This window comes from Cebus imitator, unplaced genomic scaffold, assembly GCF_001604975.1.
Source record: "Cebus imitator isolate Cc_AM_T3 unplaced genomic scaffold, Cebus_imitator-1.0 Scaffold61, whole genome shotgun sequence".
In the NCBI taxonomy this organism is placed as follows: Eukaryota; Metazoa; Chordata; class Mammalia; order Primates; family Cebidae; genus Cebus; species Cebus imitator.
Window position 1 is genome coordinate 1,718,078 of NW_016107376.1, and position 17,839 is coordinate 1,735,916.

Genomic DNA, 17,839 nt, shown 5'->3' on the forward strand with positions numbered 1-17,839 from the left:
CTCTCCACCATGCCTGGCTAACTTTTAATTTTTTTTTTTGTAGAGATATTGTCTAGGCTGGTGTCAAACTCCTGACCTCAAGTGATCCTCCTGTGCTAGTCTCTCAGAGTACTGGGATTATAGGCATGAGCCACTATGCCGGCTTAAATCCTCATTTTTATCCTTCCCTTTTAATTATACTGTACTTTTTTCTGTGCCCTCCTAATCCCTAGAACACTCTTGATTTCTCCTTTTTCTTGCCCTCTCTGGTTTGGCCTGACACACAAGGCCAGGCTTGGCTTTGTCTGACAGGATTTGGGCATTCTTTCTCTGCTTCGATAGTGTCTGACAACGTCTGAGATTGTGATGTTTGTCTTGATGAGTCACTGTCCATGAGGCCCTTCTGAGTCCTGGCCCTTCCTGGTCTGAACAGTTACACTGCCCCTCATAAAACAGGACAAAGGTGAAAAAGGTTATCCTTGGGATTGTGTCAGTACAGGCAGTTATTCTATAAAGAGCTGACAGGAAGCAGTAAAGAATGAGGTCATGTTCAAATCTCTGTGGAAACTCATTTGTGCTTAAATGCAAGCTTTATGTAACGTTTTCCTTTTTAGTTCTGATGGCTTCCTATTCTGCAGGTACAAATTCAAAAATAATTCACAGGACTACTCTATGTATTTTGTTGTTGAATAAAAGAGTTCCTAAAAAGGCAGAGCATCTTATGTTTGACAGGCTATTTGAAAATGTTGCCGGAAATACAGTTTGTATAGACTGTGGAATTACACAGACTAATGTTAGATTTCCTATTTTTCAGAGGCATGGGCATAAGAATGACAGAACCAGTATATCTCAGCCCTTCATTTGACAATGTACTGCCCCGTTACTTATTTTTACAAGTAAGTATGTATAAAAGTAAAATATTTAGTGACATTGAAACATACATCAGTGAATTATTTGAAATCTAGGATTTTAAAAAATTTAAGATACTTTTTGTGGTCTACTTATATACACTGATCTACCTTTGGTTAAGCAGTAAGAAAAAACTTCATAAATATTCTTCTTTTACTCATTTGATTTTTAAACTACCTTTTTTTTTAATCTTTCTTTGCCCAAAGATGATTTAATAATTGATTAAAATTACTGTTTTCCATCTCAAAATATTAATCTCTGAATATTGCATGCATTTGTTATACGTGTGTGCTGTTCCATTAGTAACTCATTTGATTTGTTATAGTCTGCTGGCTAGGTGTGTTATTATTATTTGCAATATAAGATGAAGATACTGAAGACCAGATTTGTTAGGGCTCTTGGCATGTGTCACATGACTGGTAATTGGTGGTATCTGAACTCAACCCTAAGTCCAAATGCTGTGTGCTGTCTTACCTTCTCTGTCCAGTAATTATTATTAGTAGTATTAGTATTATTTTTGAGACAGGCTCTCACTCTGTTGTCCAGGCTGGAGTGTAGTGGTGCAATCGTAGCTCAATGTAACTTCAACCCACTGGGCTCAAGTGGTCTTCCTGCCTCAGCCTCCCAATTAGTTGGGACCATATGCGTGCACTGCCATGCCTGACTAATTTTTTTTGACATTTTTGTAGGGATGGGGTCTCACTTTGTGGTCCAGGCTGGTCTCAAACTCCTGACCTCAAATGGTCCTCCCACCTTGGCCTCCCAAAGTGTTGGAATATAGGTGTGAGCCACTGCACCTGGCTTCTTCCCGGTATTTAGCCAGTAGACATTTTATAAATTCAGAGATTATTTCTGGTGTGAACGAACAGAAAAACAGATGTTTATTATACTCTAATTGCACATTGGTGATGGTCTAACACGTTAGGGTATATAATCTAACATATAATTGCTTATGAATCATTTTGGGGATTTTTGTTTGCTAGTTTTAGTTTCAATGGAGTTTGGTGTTTTTTTGTGCTTGTTGATTATGTAATTCATTTTTAAACATTTGTGTTCATTTGAAAATGTAGCCATGAATCATTGCTAATGATACCTGCACTGCTTCAAATTAATAATGTTTAATGCAGTGTTAGTTTTCTCTTTGGTTTGACAGTACCTACTCATCCCATAATTTAGGTTTTTGTCTTGTTTTGTTTGAGATAGGATCTCACTCTGTCACCCAGGCTGGAGTGCAGTGTCATGATCTTGGGTCACTGCAGCCTTGACCTCCCAGGCTCAGGTGATCCTCCCACGTCAGCCTCCTGAGTAGCTGGGACTACAGCATGTACCACCGCACCTGGCTAATTTTTATATTTTTAGTAGAGATGGGGCTTTGCCATATTGCCCAGGCTGGTTTTGAATTCCTGAGCTCATTGATTGTCTGAATTCCTGAGCTCAAGTGATTATCTCATCTTGGCCTTCCAAAGTTCTGGAATTATAGGCATGAGCCACTGTGCCTGGTCATAATTTAGTTTTGACTTTATAAAAAATCTTTTTTATATTTTTTTTGCTATCTATAGCTGTACTCCTTCACCTTAAAATCAGTTTAATGATGACTTGATGAAGTATTGCGAGTCATTTTCCGATTCATACTGTCCAGACTACCATAGAGCTATATTCTTTGTCACCTAATAGCAAGGGACATGAGAATTTCCTGCCAGAATAAAGCTTTTGTGTCAGAGGGTAGAGTTTAACCTTTTGTCATCTCTCCAGTGAAAGCAGTTTTATTTTATGTAATCTATTTCGATGGCCAGTTTCTGATGGCCAGTGAGACTTATTATAAGGGATACTAATGGTATCGCAGCTAACATTGGCTGAGTGCTTATTGTGGTCCATGTATACTGAGCTGAGTGTTGTATATAAGTTACTACATTTACTTCCTGGAAACCTTCAATTTTATAGATAAGGAAATAGAGCCTTAGAAACGTAAAGTGCATAGCATATAGTAGGTATTTATAGTTTTTCAGTGATTAAATGAGTGATTTGCTGTGTGCTGTGTAGGTAAAAAATAACTACAGTCAAAATTTGAATACAGGTCTTTCTGACTTCTAACCTGTATTCTTGACCCCATGCCAGTGCTCCAGATATAACCCTTGTAAGATCTGCATCTGAATCACCTGCAGGACCTTTTGAAAATGCAGTTCTTGGGTCATAATTTAGATTTACTGAGTTCCAAGTTCAGAGGGTGAGGGCTTTAAGCAATTCACATATGACATTAAATTTCCCAAGTGCTTCTTTGACAATTTCCCAAAAACTGTGTGGTCGGTGCTTTAACATAAGATATTAGTTGATCTTTTTGTGTTAGATTTTCCTTTTCAACCTGGTTCAGAGCTGCCAGATTCTTAAGTGGGTCGTAACTGATCTATAAAACCTAAATAGCTTAATTCAGTGCGGACCAGCACCAGGTGATATTCATTTCTCTAAGGAAAATTCTAAAAGTGCAGAAGAGTAAGTTTAAGAAGAATGTGGAATTTAAAAATTTCATTATTATCCTTGAATTTTTACATACATAATGATTTTCACAAATAGAACAAGTTTCACATTTACATATAATGGTAATATAAAACGTTTGGAGGCCGGGCGCGGTGGCTCAAGCCTGTAATCCCAGCACTTTGGGAGGCCGAGGCGGGTGGATCACGAGGTCAAGAGCTCGAGACCATCCTGGTCAACATGGTGAAACCCCATCTCTACTAAAACTACAAAAAATTAGCTGGGCATGGTGGCACGTGCCTGTAATCCCAGCTACTCAGGAGGCTGAGACAGGAGAATTGCCTGAACCCAGGAGGCGGAGGTTGCGGTGAGCTGAGATCGCACCATTGCACTCCAGCCTGGATAACAAGAGCAAAACTCCGTCTCCAAAAAAAAAAAAAAAAAAAAAAAAAAAAAAAAAAACGTTTGGAATGTTTCAACAAGTCGCTTTTCTTTTCAAACAAACACACTTGAATACTAAAGTGGATTAAATGACAGTCACTGAAAGTACATCACATAAGAGGCATCATCTAAATGAAAGTACTTTTCAATAGTGTTAAATTATTGCAATAGATGCTGATACTTTAATAACAAATTTAAAATTTTTGCTTTTGTCAGTATCCATGCTTCTCTAACAGCTAAGAAGCTCATTGTAGCCGTAATTTGCAGTTTTCATTTTGGTTTTAGGAATTAACTTAGATCTAGTAGAGAAGATGCCCAAGGCTTTCATAGGTCTCAGGCTATGCAGGGAGGTTTATTATCTCACAAATTTTATAATTTAATCACGCCATTTACCAAGACTCTGCAGTAAATTCGTATGTATCAAATCACTTGAAAAACTTGCTTTATCACCTAGGCTGGAGTAAAGTGGTGTTATCTCAGCTCACTGCAACTTCCGCCCCCCAGTTTCAAGCAATTCTCCTGGCTCAGTCTCCTGAGTAGCTGGGGCTATAGGAGTGTACCGCTGTGCCCAGCTAATTTTTATATTTTTAGTAGAGACAGGGTTTCATCATGTTGGTCAGGATGATCTCGATCTCTTGACCTCGTGTTCTGCCTACCTTGGCCTCCTAAAGTGCTGGGATTACAGGTGTGAGCCACTGCGCCTGGCAGTCTGATGCTTTGTGTGTAGTTCGTGCTCAGCTGTTGCTTTTGGCAATAACTCATTTTCAGCTTATTAAATGTAAAAGAAGGATGTCATCTTACTGTTGTTATAATAAAAAAGACATGCACACAGGGCAGGAGTGCTTTTCTTGCACCTCCAGCAAAATGTAAATTCCATTGAAGAGAGGGATCTCTCCAGTGCATAGACCAGTGTCTGATATATAGTAAGCACTCAATGCATTTTGTGGGGTCAGTGAATAAAGCATCTGTCTACTGTTTTGATTCTGTATTTTATTTATTTTTTGAGACTGAGTCTCACTGTGTCTACCAGGCTGGAGTATAGTCTCATGATCTCAGCTTATTGCAACCTCCGCCTTCCCAATTCAAGCGATTGTCATGCCTCAGCCTCCCAAGTAGCTGAGATTCCAGGCGCCCACCACCATACTGGGATAATTTTTGTGTTTTTAGTAGAGACGGGATTTTATGATGTTGACCAGGCTGGTCTCGAACTCCTGACCTCAGGTGATCCACCGCCTTGGCCTCCCAAAGTGTTGGGATTACAGGTCTGAGCCACTGTGCCGGCCTGCTAGTAGTCTTTTTTCTTTGGTGTTTTTGAGGCAGTATCTCACTTTGTCTCCCAGGCTGTGTGTGGTAGTGGAATTGTGGCTAACTGCAGCCTGGACCTTCCAGGTTTCAAGTGATCTTCCTGCCTCAGCCTCCTAAGTAGTTGCTACTATAGGCACACAGCACTATGCATTGCCAATTTTTGATTTTTTTTTTTTTTTCATGGAGATGAGGTCTCACTATGTTGCCCAGGCTGGTCTGGAACCTCTGGTCTGAAGCGGACCTCCCATCTAGGCCTCTGAAAGTGTTGGGATTATTGGCATCAGCCACCACACCTGGCCTCGCTTTTCATTCTAAGTGATTATTGTTTTGTTATTGTGCAGGACAGGAGGACATAATTAAATACTTTGTCTTGGAAAAATCTTTGGGAAATTTGTGGGGGTTTTTCATTTTGGTTTGGTTTTTGATGCCTCTTGCCTTTTTCTGAAAAGTGTTATTCCCCCAAGCCTATACCTGGGGGGAATACCAACAGCCAATGCAAAAGCTTCACATTGTGGTGAGGGCTTTTTAGTGATGGGGGGTTTATGATCAGGGGCCCGTGATAGGGATTATTTTTAATTTTAGCATCTCAGATTACCCAAAGATATTTTGTAAAGTTAATAGTAGTATTGTACACAGTCATTAAAATTGCAACTCTGCTATATCATTTGGTTTCTCAAAATCAAAAAGGAAACTTTTAAATTGCTTAAACACAATCCAAAGAATTAAGAAGTATTAGATGCCCTTCAGTTGAACTAATTGTCTGATAAATGTTTAACAGTTAAATACTTAACAGCAGCTGCTTTCAAAGTTATAGTCTTGGTTCACTGGAAGAAAAAATTGGTGCCTGAAACTTAACTTTTTTTTTTTTTTTGAGACTGAGATTCGCACTAGTTGCCCAGGTTGGAGTGTAGTGGTGTGATCTCGACTCATTGCAATCTTCACCTCCCAGCTTCAAGCGATTCTCCTGCCTCAGCCTCAGAGTAGCTGGGATTACAGGCATGCATCACCACACCCAGATAATTATTTTGTATTTTTAGTAGAAATGGGATTTCTCCAAGTTGGTCAGGCTGGTCTTGAACTCCCAACCTCAGGTGATCCACCCGCCTCGGACTCCCAGAGTGTGCTGGGATTACAGGCGTGAGCCACTGCGCCCGGCCCTTAATTTTTTAAGTGCCTCATTTCTTCTAAGCAATTTAAAGAGGTTGCACAAACTATGGATCGTTGAATAAAGACTCCTGCCTGGCCCTACCACTTGTGGCTGCCTTCCTTTGTCTGGGTTAGAACCTGGATCAGATGTTTAAAAGCTTTCATAGGTGATTCTAATGTGCAGCTAAGTGGTAGTCAGTGTAGTCCAGCTGTGGTGCATGGGTGGATGGCACACTAGAATCATGTAGGGTGATTTTGAAACCGCTGATGATCCAGTGCTAGAAATTCTCACTTTACTAGATAAGGCCCAGACTTTTTTCCTAAGCTTACCAGGTGATTACATTGCAAAACCAGTGTAAAGGAATATTTTAGAGGAAGGTAGCAAATGATTTTAAGAAAACTCTGTCACCGGGCACAGTGGCTCACACCTGTATCCCAGCACCTTGGGAGGCCAAGGCTGGAGGATAACTTGAGCTTGGGAGTTTGAGACTGCCTAGGCAACATATTGCAAACCCTGTCTCCACACTTGATCTTAGCCAAAAGGCCAAGAAGCGATACAGTACGACCCCATCGCTACAAAAAATTTACAAAATTGGCCAGGCTTTGTAGTCCTAGCTGCTCTGGAGGCTGAGGTGGGCGGATTTCTTGAGCCCAGAAGTTCAAGGCGCCAGAGAGCTATGATTGCACTGCTGCACTCCAGCCTGTGTCACAGAGCAAGACCATATCTCCAAAAATAAATAAATAAATTTTAAAAACTCATTTGAATCTTTAATGAAGCGTATTGACATGGTCTGTTTCATATTTTTCGACTTACTACAATCAGAAGGTTCTTAATATATTATGTTTGAATGGAAACTTATGTAATCTTTAGCCAATCCATTAATGTTATCATTTTTAGGAGTGAAGCATAGCAAGTCGTCTCCAGATAAAGAATCAGCAAACCTTTAGCAGCTTCAAACATGTTTTAGTGTTTTCGTCTTGGAGTTCTATTTAAATATTTTTGTAATAAATAAAACTTGCTGCCAGGTGTACTGGCTCACACCTGTAATCCCAACACTTTGGGAGGCCTAGATAGGCAGATTGCCTGAGCCCAGGAGTCCTAAGACCATCCTGGGCATCATGAGGAAACCCTGTCTCTGCAAAATATGTAAAAAAGTAGCTGGGTTAGGTGATGTGTGCCTATAGTCCCAGCTACTTGGGAGGCTGAGGTGGGAGGATTGATAAAGCCCAGGAGGTTGAGGCTTCAGTGAGCTGTGATTGTGTCACTGCACTGCAACCTGCGTGACAGAGCCAGACCTTGTCTCAAAAATATAAATAAATCATAGAACTTGGTGGATAAACTATAGTAAAGTTATTTTTAGTGTTTATAGCTCTTTGGGTGCCTACATCATTTGCATAGATTTTAATGCTTGTTATATTCAGAGGAAGAAATTTGCTTGTTTCAAACTCCTTTCTCACCATTGAGTTTGTTTTGAAGTGGTGATCTTAGATTCCCTTGAGAATGTTGCAGCCAACTCAAAATTCTTGAGGATGTTTTTGTAAGAATGAATTGAAATCTTTAACGTTTAAGAGGCACGATTGGGAGGATCCAAAATTTAAGCCCAGCCTAAGCAAAATAATAAGACCCTGTCTCCAAAATAAGCAGATAACTCTATGCTTGTTAGACTCTGTTTTTCTTGCAAGGTAATTTTAGAAATGAGTTATTTTATGACACTATTCCATCTGTTTTATTCAAGGCTGTCATTCTATAGTAAGTAGTCCTTATATAATTAATACTAATAAATTAATGATTGAATATGACTTACTATTATAGATGAGGTAGGTTTGGTGTTCTTTCATAGGTGGTTTGTGTGTAAGTCCTGGGAGATCATAGGCTAGTCTAGGAAATTGTGAATTTCCTGAGTATATTTATAAAAACTACCCTCTTGGCAGACTTGGGGATGCTGTATAGTGGATTAAACCCAGAGGCTTCTTTACATTCTCTGGTTCTCAAAAATGGTTTAGGATTATTGATAATTGATAACATTTTTTTTCTTTATAGAATTTGCCATCTGCTGTAGTAACTCATGTTCTAAATCCTCAACCTGGTGAGAAGATTCTAGACTTGTGTGCAGCACCTGGAGGTAAAACAACACACATTGCAGCACTAATGCATGATCAGGTGAGACTGTCTTCACAGCAAAACCACTTTCAAAGCAGTATATATTTCAGTAGTGAAGGTGGAACAATGTGAAACTTCTGAAACATACAGCCATTCACAGTCTATTTCAGATTCAGCCAAAATGAAAACTATTCAGTGATGTCAGTCACCACATATTAAGCTCAGTAGACAATGATCATTTATGAAGACTGTCTCAAGACCTTGAATTTTACAGTTTGCTAATATGATTACAGACTACTTCTGTTATAAAATTCAATTTAATATATTTAGATATTTTATATTCTTAATTTTAAGATTTTGTAGTTTAAACGATTAAAGTATATTCTGCCTTTAAAAACTAATTTCACAGTACATTATCAAAGTGTGAAATATGTATATGTTAAGATATATATACACATAGTTCTATAATACATAAAGATATACACATACATTTAGAATATTTACTATTTAAAGTTATTTTGGTCTAAGAAATATCTCTAATAGAAAAGGATATTTTTTAAATACTGAAAATGAGAATGAAAAAAGAGTAAAGGATATTTGTTGTTTAAATTTTGAAGAATTTAATACCCTTAGAATATGCTTGTCTGCTTATTTATACTCCTCTTTGCCTCAAAAGAATTTAAAGTGGTAACAAAAACTCTTGAGGGAAAATGTATTAAATACCACTAGTGCATAAAAGAAAGCATCTGAAATAAGAGTTTATTTTGTGGAGTTGCAATGTTTAATGCAAATCATTTTTCAGTTTATATGGAAGGTTTAAGTTTGGTCATGATAGGTTTTGAGAAAGTTTTAATTCTCGTTTAATTTATGGTGTATTTGCTTAACAATAATTATTTGTAGAGATTTGACTTTCTCTTAGTAAAAAAAAAGTCTTTCCAAAGGGAGTCTGGATATTCAGTTTTCTGTTGGTTTTATGATATGTAAAGACACAAAATTTCAGTGGCATACAACTAAACATTTTGGGGTCTCGGGTATCTATGGGATTCAGCTGATCTCTGCTGGGCTCACTCATGTACTAGTCAGCTGCAGATGAACTAGGCATTTCTGATGATCTTCGGTGGGCCCGTTGGCTTAGACTTGGATAATTGTTGGCTCAGCTAAAGTGGCCTCAGCTGAGACAACTAGGATGCCCTGCCTCTGGTCAATGTGTAAGTTCTCCTCTGGCTAGGACCAGCAGACTAGCCCAGCAGAGGGCAATAATTGGAGGCTAGTGATGGCAGAGAGCAAAGCAGAGCAAGTGCAACTGTTCAAGTGCTTTTCATTGTATTTATAAAAAAAATCTCTGCATACATCACATTTACTGTCATCCTATTTATTGGCCAAAACAAATCACATGGCTGAATCTGAACAGAGTGGCAGCATATTGGGTATTGCAGGATTTTCTGATGAAGGATGAATATACGTGGAAAGTTGAAGAATTGAGGCTATGTAGGCAGCAATCAACTATAGTGGGACAGCAACGTAGACATGAACAACCGGAATACAGATATTTGAGCCAGAACTGAATCCCAAATTGTGTTGCTGCTTTTAATTTGTTATTTGTTTTAGTAGGTAAGCAAATCTTTTATGACTGCAGCCTCCAGGCTTATAGTTTTATAAAAGTAGCCATCAGCTAGTTTCTCCTTTACTGTGCAATACATTTGACCTTTATTCTAGTTGTTGACTACTTTCCTAGTTCACCTCACTTTAAATGGTTTCCCTGTTTGTCACAGTATTAATTGAAAGTGTCTATCACTAAACCTGGTGGCATTTGAGGAATATTTACACATTTTCTGCATTGTAGGCTATGCCATTGCTGTATATGGCATACAAGGACCATATAAAAGAAAAGGAATAAAATATATAGAAAAGTCATCTTCACTGTCTTGCATATATAATTTCATAGTATATTTAAAAATATATGAATATTACAATGCATTCTTTTTTTTTTTTTTTTTTTGAGGCGAAGTCTTGCTTTGTGGCCCAGGCTTGGCCTACTGCAACTTCTGCCTCCCAGGTTCAGGTGATTCTCATGCCTCAGCCCCCTGAGTAGCTGGGATTACAGGTGTTTGCCACCACTGACTAATTTTTGTAATTTTAGTAGAGAGGAGGTTTCACCATGTTGGCCAGTCTGATTTCGAACTCCTGGCCTCAAGTGAGGTGCCTGTCCCAGCCTCCCAAAGTACTGGGATTACAGGTGTGAGCCACTGCTCCTGACCCACAATGCATTCTTAAAATTTTGACTGTTTGTTTTTAAAAATTTTGCTTTAAGTTCTGGGATATACATGCAGAATGTGCAGGTTTGTTACATAGGTATACATGTGCCATGGTGGTTAGCTGCACCTATCCACCCATTATCTAGGTTTTAAGCCCCATGTGCATTACATATTTGTCCTAATGCTACCTCTCCCTTTGACCCCAACTCCCTGACAGACCCCCATGTGTGACGTTTCCCTGTGTTCTCACTGTTCACCTCCCACTTATGAGTGAGAACATGTGGTGTTTGGTTTTCTGTTCCTGTGTTAGTTTGCTGAGAACAATGGTTTCCAGTTTTATCTGTGTTCTTGCAAAGGATATTAACTCATTCTTTTTCATGGCTGCATAGTATTCCATGGTGTATATGTGCCACATTTTGTTTTTCCAGTCTGTCATTGATGGTCACTTGGGTTGGTTCCAAGTCTTTGCTATTGTGAATAGTGCTGCAATACACATATGTGTGCATGTGTCTTGATAGTAGAATGATTTATAACCCTTTGGGTGTATACCCAGTAATGGGATGCTGGGTCAAATGATATTTCTAGTTGTAGATCCTTGAGGAATCCCCACACTGTCCTCCGTAATGGTTGAACTAATTTACACTCCCACTAACAGTGTAAAAGTGTTCCTATTTCTCCGCATCCTCTCCAGCATTTGTTGTTTCCTGGCTTTTTAGTGATTGCCATTCTAACTGGCGTGAGATGGTAGTTTATTGTGGTTTTGATTTACATTTCTCTAATGACCAATGATGATGAACTTTTTTTCATGTTTGTTAGCCCCATCAATATCTTCTTTTGAGAAGTATCTGTTCATATCCTTCGTCTACTTTTTGATAGGGTGGTTTTTTCCTTGTAAATTTGTTTAAGTTCCTTGTAGTTTCTGGATATTAGACCTTTGCCAAATGGGTAGAATGCAAAAGATTTCTCACATTCTGTAGGTTGCCTTTTCCCTCTGATGATAGTTTCTTTTGCCGTGCAGAAACTCCTTAGTTTACTTAGATCTCATTTGCCAGTTTTGGCTTTTGTTGCAATTGCTTTTGGTGATTTAGTCATGATGTCTTTGCTTATGCCTGTGTCCTGAATGGTTTTGCCTTTTTTCTAGGGTTTTTATGGTTTGGGTATTACGTTTAAGTCGCATCCATCTTGAGTTAATATTTGTGTAAGGAAGGGTCCAGTTTCTGTTTTCTGCATATGGAGAGCCAGTTTTCCCAGGACTGTTTATTAAATAGGGAGTCTTTCCTCATTGCTTTTGTCAGGTTTGTTGAAGATCAGATGGTTGTAGATGTCTGTTGTTATTTCTGAGATCTCTGTTCTATTCTATTGGTTTATATGTCTGTTTTGGTACCAATGCAATGCTGTTTTGGTTACTGTAGCCTTGTAGTATAGTTTGAAGTCAGGTGGTATGATGCCTCCAGCTTTGTTCTTTTTGCTTAGGATTGTCTTGGCTATATGGGCTCCTTTTTCGTTCCATATAAAATTTAAAGTAGTTTTTTCTAATTCACTGAGAAATTCAATTGTAGTTTAATGGGAGTAGCACTGAATCTGTAAATTACTTTGGGCAGTATGGCCATTTTCACGATATTGATTCTTCCTATCCAGGAGGATGGATGGAGCTTTTTCATTAGTTTGTGTCCTCTCTGATTCCTTGAGCAGTGGTTTGTAGTTCTCTTTGAAGAGACCCTTTGCATCCCTTGTTAATTGTATTCCTAGGTATTTTATTCTCTTTGTAGCAATTGTGAATGGGAGTTCACTCATGATTTGGCTCTCTACTTGCCTATTGTTGGTGTATAGGAATGTTTGTGAATTTTGCACATTAATTTTGTATCCTGAGATTTTGCTGAAGTTCCTTACCAGCTTAAGGAGTGTTTGGGCTGAGATGATGGGCTTATACAGAGACAACTTGACTTCCTCTCTTCCTGTTTGAATACGCTTTATTTCTTTCTCTTGCCTGATTGCCCTGGCCAGAACTTCCAATATTATGTTGAATAGGAGTGATGAGAGAGGGCATCCGTGTCATGTGCTGGTTTTCAAAGGGAATACTTCCAGCTTTTGCCCATTCAGTATGATATTGGCTGTGAGTTTGTCATAAATAGCTCTCATTATTTTGAGATGTTCTATAATACTTAGTTTATTGAGCATTCTTAACATGAAGGGATGTTGAATTTTATCGAAGGCCTTTTTTCCATCTCTTGAGGTAATCATGTGGTGTTTGTCATTGGTTCTGTTTATGTGATGGATTATGTTTATTGATTTGTGTATACTGAACCAATTTTGCATCCCAGGGATGAAGCTAACTTGATCGTGGTGGGTAAGCTTTGCGATGTATTGCTGCATCCGGTTTGCCAGTATTTTAGTGAGGATTTTTGCATCAATGTTCATCAGGGATATTGGCCTGAAATTTTCTTTGTGTGTGTGTGTGTTTCTGCCAGGTTTTGGTGTCAGGATGATGCTGGCCTCATAAAATGAGTTAGGAATCATTTTCTGTTGTTGGGAATCATTTCAGAAGGAATGGTACCAGCTCCTCTTTGTACCTCCAGTAGAATTCGGCTGTGAATCCATTTATTTGGTCCTGGGCTTTTTTTTGGTTGGTGGGCTATTAATTACTGTCTCAGTTTCAGAACTTGTTACTGATCTATTCAGGGATTCCCCCTCTTTCTGGTTTATTCTTGGGAGGATTTATGTGTCCAGTAATGTATCCATTTTTTCTGGATTTTCTAGTTTACTTGTGTAGAGGTGTTTATTCTCTGATGGTAGTTTGTATTTCTGTGGTATCAGTGGTGATATCCTCTTTATCATTTTTTATTTTTTCTGTTTGATTTTTGTCTTTTTTCTTCTGTATTAGTCTTGCTAATGGTCTATTTTGTTAATCTTTTCCAAAAAACCCTCTCCTGGATTCATTGATGTTTTTTTTTTTTTTTTTTGAAGGGTTTTTTGTGTCTCTATCTCCTTCAGTTCTGCTCTTAGTTATTTCTTGTTTTCTGCTAGCTTTTATTTGTTCTTGCTTCTCTAGTTCTTTTAATTGTGACATTCAGGTGTCGATTTTTAGCTTTCTGATGTGGGCATTTAGTCCTGTAAATTTCCCTTTTAACACTGCTTTAACTGTGTCCCAGAGATTCTGGTATGTTGTCTCTTTGTTCTCATTGGTTTCAAAGAACTTCTTTATTTCTGCCTTAATTTTGTTATTTACCCAGTAGTTATTCAGGAGAAGTTTGTTCAATTTCCATGTAGTTGTGCAATTTTGAGTGAGATTGTTAATCCTGAGTTCTAATTTGATTGCACTGTGGTCTGAGAGACTGTTATGATTTCCATTCTTTTGCATTTGCTGAGGAGTGTTTTACTTCCAATTATATGGTCAATTTTAGAATAAGTGCCATGTGGTGCTGAGAAGAATGCTTATTCTGTTGATTTGGGGTGGAGAGTTCTGTAGCTGTCTGTTAGGTCCACTTGATCCAGAGCTGAGTTCAAGTCCTGAATATCCTTATTAATTTTCTGTCTCACTGATCTGTCTAATATTAACAGTAGGGTGTTGAAGTCTCCCACTGTTATTGTGTGGGCGTCTAAGTCTCTTTGTAGATGCCCATGCTGGAGAGGAGTTGCGATCATTTGGAGGAGAAGAGGCATTCTGGTTTTTGGAATTTTTAGCATTTTTATGCTGTTTTTTTCTTATCTTCATGGATTTATATACCTTTAATCTTTGAGGCTGATGACCTTTGGATGGGATTTTTGTGCAGGGGTCTTTTTTGTTGATATTGTTGTTTTCTGTTCGTTAGTTTTTCTTCTAAATCAGGCCCCTCTTCTGCAGGTCTGCTGCAGTTTGTTGGAGGTCCACTCCAGACCCTGTTTGCCTGGGTATCATCAGTGGAGGCTGCAGAACAGCAAAGATTGCTGCCTGCTCCTTCTTCTGGAAGCTTTGTCCCATAGGGGCACTGGCCTGATGCCAGCTGGAGCTTGCCTGTATGAGGTGTCTGTCGAACCCTGCGGGGAGGTGTCTCCCAGTCCCGAGGCACGGTGGTCAGGGATTTACTTGAGGAGGCAGTCTCTGTCCCTTAACAGAGCTGGTGCACTGTGCTAGGAGAATCCCCCTTGTCAGGATCAGATGCTGTCTTCAGTGCCGGCAGGCTGGAAAGATTAAGTCCACTGAAGTTGCACCCACAGCCATCCCGCCCCCTCCCCCAGGTGCTCTGTTCTAGGGAGAGGAGAGTTTTATATGTAATCCCCCGACTTGGGGCTGCTGCCTTTCCTTCAGAGATGCCCTGCCCAGTGAGGAGGAATCTAGAGAAGCAGTCCAGCAACAGCTGCTTTGCTACACTGTGGTGAATTCCTCCCAGTCCAAACCTTAGCACTGTTAAGGGAAAACTGCCTCCTAAAGCCTCAGTAGTGATGGATGTCCACCAAGTGTGATGGTCCTGGGTCGACTCCAGACTGCTGTGCTGGCAGTGAAAATTTCAAGCCAGTGGTTCTTAGCTTGCTGGGCTCCATGGGAATGGGACCTGATGAGTGATACCACTTGGCTCCCTGGCTTCAGCACCTTTTCCAGGGGAATAAATGACTATATCTCACTGAGGTTCCAGGTACCACTGGGGTACCAAAAAACTCCAGCAGGTAGCTCGGTGCCTGCCCAAACAGCTGCCCAGTTTTGTGCTTGAAACCCAAGGCCCTTGTGGTGTAGGCTCATGAGGGAATCTTCTGATCTGCGGATTGCAAAAACCATGGGAAAAGCGTAATACCTGGGCTGGGTAGCACAGTTAGTTCCTTCCCTTGGCTGAGGAAGGGAGTTCCCGTGACTGCTTGCACTTTCTGGTTGAATGATGCCCAACCCTGCTTCTGCTTGCTCTCTGTGGTTTGTACCCACTGCCTAACCAGTCTCAATTAGATGAACTGGGTACCTCAGTTGGAAATGGAGAAATCTTCGCCTTCTGGGTTGATCTGGCTGGGAGCTGCAGACCAGAGCTGTTTCTCTTCAGCCCCTCCCAGATTTTCACCTCTTATCTTTATTGACTTTGACTTAAACAAAGTGTTACTCTATAAAATTTTCTTAAACTATGTTTTATACCACACCAGAACATTTTGCCATGCTATATAGAGGTTTTGGCTGATATTTTTCCTGTGTTGGCTGCCAGAATTCATAGGAATTTTATGTGGCTAGCTGGAAGATATTAAAATGACCACTTTTACAAGGAACATTCATTTGCATCTGCCTGTCTCAAAGCACTTTAAGGCTGCTGTCTAACAGCATTAGCTGATGTTCTTCCAGAGGTGAACGAGGGACATCAAATTGGTGATTTTTAATGTTTGCCTCCAATGGATGTTTTTAAGTTTCTTTATAAGATTGCAAATACTTCTTGGTTTTGAGTTTTGTTGATTAAAAGTAGCTAGTCATTATAAGATTATTTTTTTAGGCTGGGGGCAGTGGCTCACTTCTGTAATCCCAGCACTTTGGAAGGCCAAGGCAGGCGGATCACCTGAGGTCGGGAGTTTGAGGTCAGCCTGACCAACATGGAGAAACCCCATCTCTACTAAAAAATACAAAAAAATTAGCCTGAACATGGTGGCACATGCCTGCAATCCCAGCTACTCGGGAGGCTGAGGCAGGAGAATCCTTGAACCCAGGAGGCAGAGGTTGCGATAAGCTGAGATGGCACCATTGCACTCCAGCCTGGGCACCAGGAGCGAAACTCTGTCTCAAAAAAAAAAAAAAGATTATTTTTCTGGCAAGAATGTGTATTTTCTTAATGGAAAGACATCGTATTTAGTGTAAATTGGATATACATTTGGTTAATGGATTCACGTTTTAAAGTAGGAATGGGAGGATAGTCAAAAAGAGTAATTTTTTATGTTTTTCTCGTTTTTATGACTGCTGTGGATTTATAGTTGTTTTTTTTTTTTTTAATGTGTCTGCGTGTGTCTGTTTTCTTTTTAGGGAGAAGTTATAGCACTAGATAAAATCTTCAACAAAGTAGAAAAAATAAAGCAGAATGCATTATTGTTAGGACTGAATTCCATCAGGGCATTCTGCTTTGACGGAACAAAGGCAATTAAACTTGATATGGTGGACACAGAAGGTGAGAAATTTGATTTTCTTTTTTTAATTGACAAATCATATATATTTGTGGGATGCAGCATGATGATGTGACATGTATATAATTTTGTATACAATGTGGAATGATTAAAACAAGCTAATTAACATATCCATTACTGTACTTGCCGTTTTTTTGTGGTAATTTGAAATTTACTCTCTTAGCAGCTTTGAAATAGGAAATACATTGGTATAGTCACCATACTGTGCAGTAAATCTCAAAAACTTATTCCTGCTCTCTAATTGAAACTTTGTGCCCTTTGAACAGCATTTCCCCATTCTTTCTCCTCCCTCCTCCCCCAGTCTCTGGTAACAACCATTATTCTACTCTGTTTCTGTGAGTTTGACCTTTTTAGATTCGCCACTTAAGTGAGATCATGTAATGTTTGTCCCTCACTGCCTGGCTTATTTCACTTAGCATAATATGATGTCTTCCAGGTTCATCCATTTTGTTGCAGATGACAGAATTTCTTTTTTTTTTTTTTTTTAAGGTATTCCATTGTGTATGTGTACCACATTTTCTTTGTCCATTCGTTTCTTGATGGGTTTCATACCTTTGCTATTGGGAATAATGCTGCAGTGAAATGAGAGTACAGATATCTCTTCAACATACTGATTTCAGTTCCTTTGTCTGTATATCCAGTAGTAGGATTGCCGGATAATACAGTAGTTCTGTTTTTAGTTTTTTGAAGAACCTCAATACTGTTCTCCACAGTGGCTCTAGTAATTTAAATTCTCACCAGTAGTGCAGGAGCATGTTCCTTCCTATGGAGTGTGTTTTTCTCTGCATCCTTGCCTACAGTTATTAGTGTGTGTGTGTGTGTGTGTGTGTGTGTGTGTGTGCGCGCGCGCGTGTGTGTTTATGATAGCCATTTTAACTGGGGTGAGGCGATACCTCATGGTGGTTTTCATTTGCATTTTCCTGATGATTAGTGATGTTGGGCATTTTTTCATATACCTGTTGGTATTTGTATGTCTTCGTTGGAGAAATATGTGTTAGGTCCTTTGTCTTTTTTTAATAGGTCTGTATTTTTGAAAGACCTATTTTGAAATAGGTCTTTATTTTTTAAAGATTAATTTTACTGAATATTAAATTCTTGGTTGACAGGTTTTTTTTTT

General features: G+C 39.2%; 1 protein-coding gene across 3 annotated transcripts in view; it reads left to right on the forward strand.

Annotated features, from left to right (window-relative positions):
- The window catches only part of NSUN6 (NOP2/Sun RNA methyltransferase 6), a 56,595-nt gene that overhangs the window by 20,962 nt on the left and 17,794 nt on the right, over positions 1-17,839 (forward strand). For all 3 annotated transcript variants that reach the window (XM_037738997.1, XM_017529760.2, XM_037738998.1), the window contains 3 exons: positions 794-875; positions 8,291-8,410; positions 16,565-16,706. In XM_037738997.1, coding sequence (XP_037594925.1) covers positions 794-875; positions 8,291-8,410; positions 16,565-16,706 — 344 coding nt within the window. The remainder of the gene's footprint in view (positions 1-793; positions 876-8,290; positions 8,411-16,564; positions 16,707-17,839) is intronic.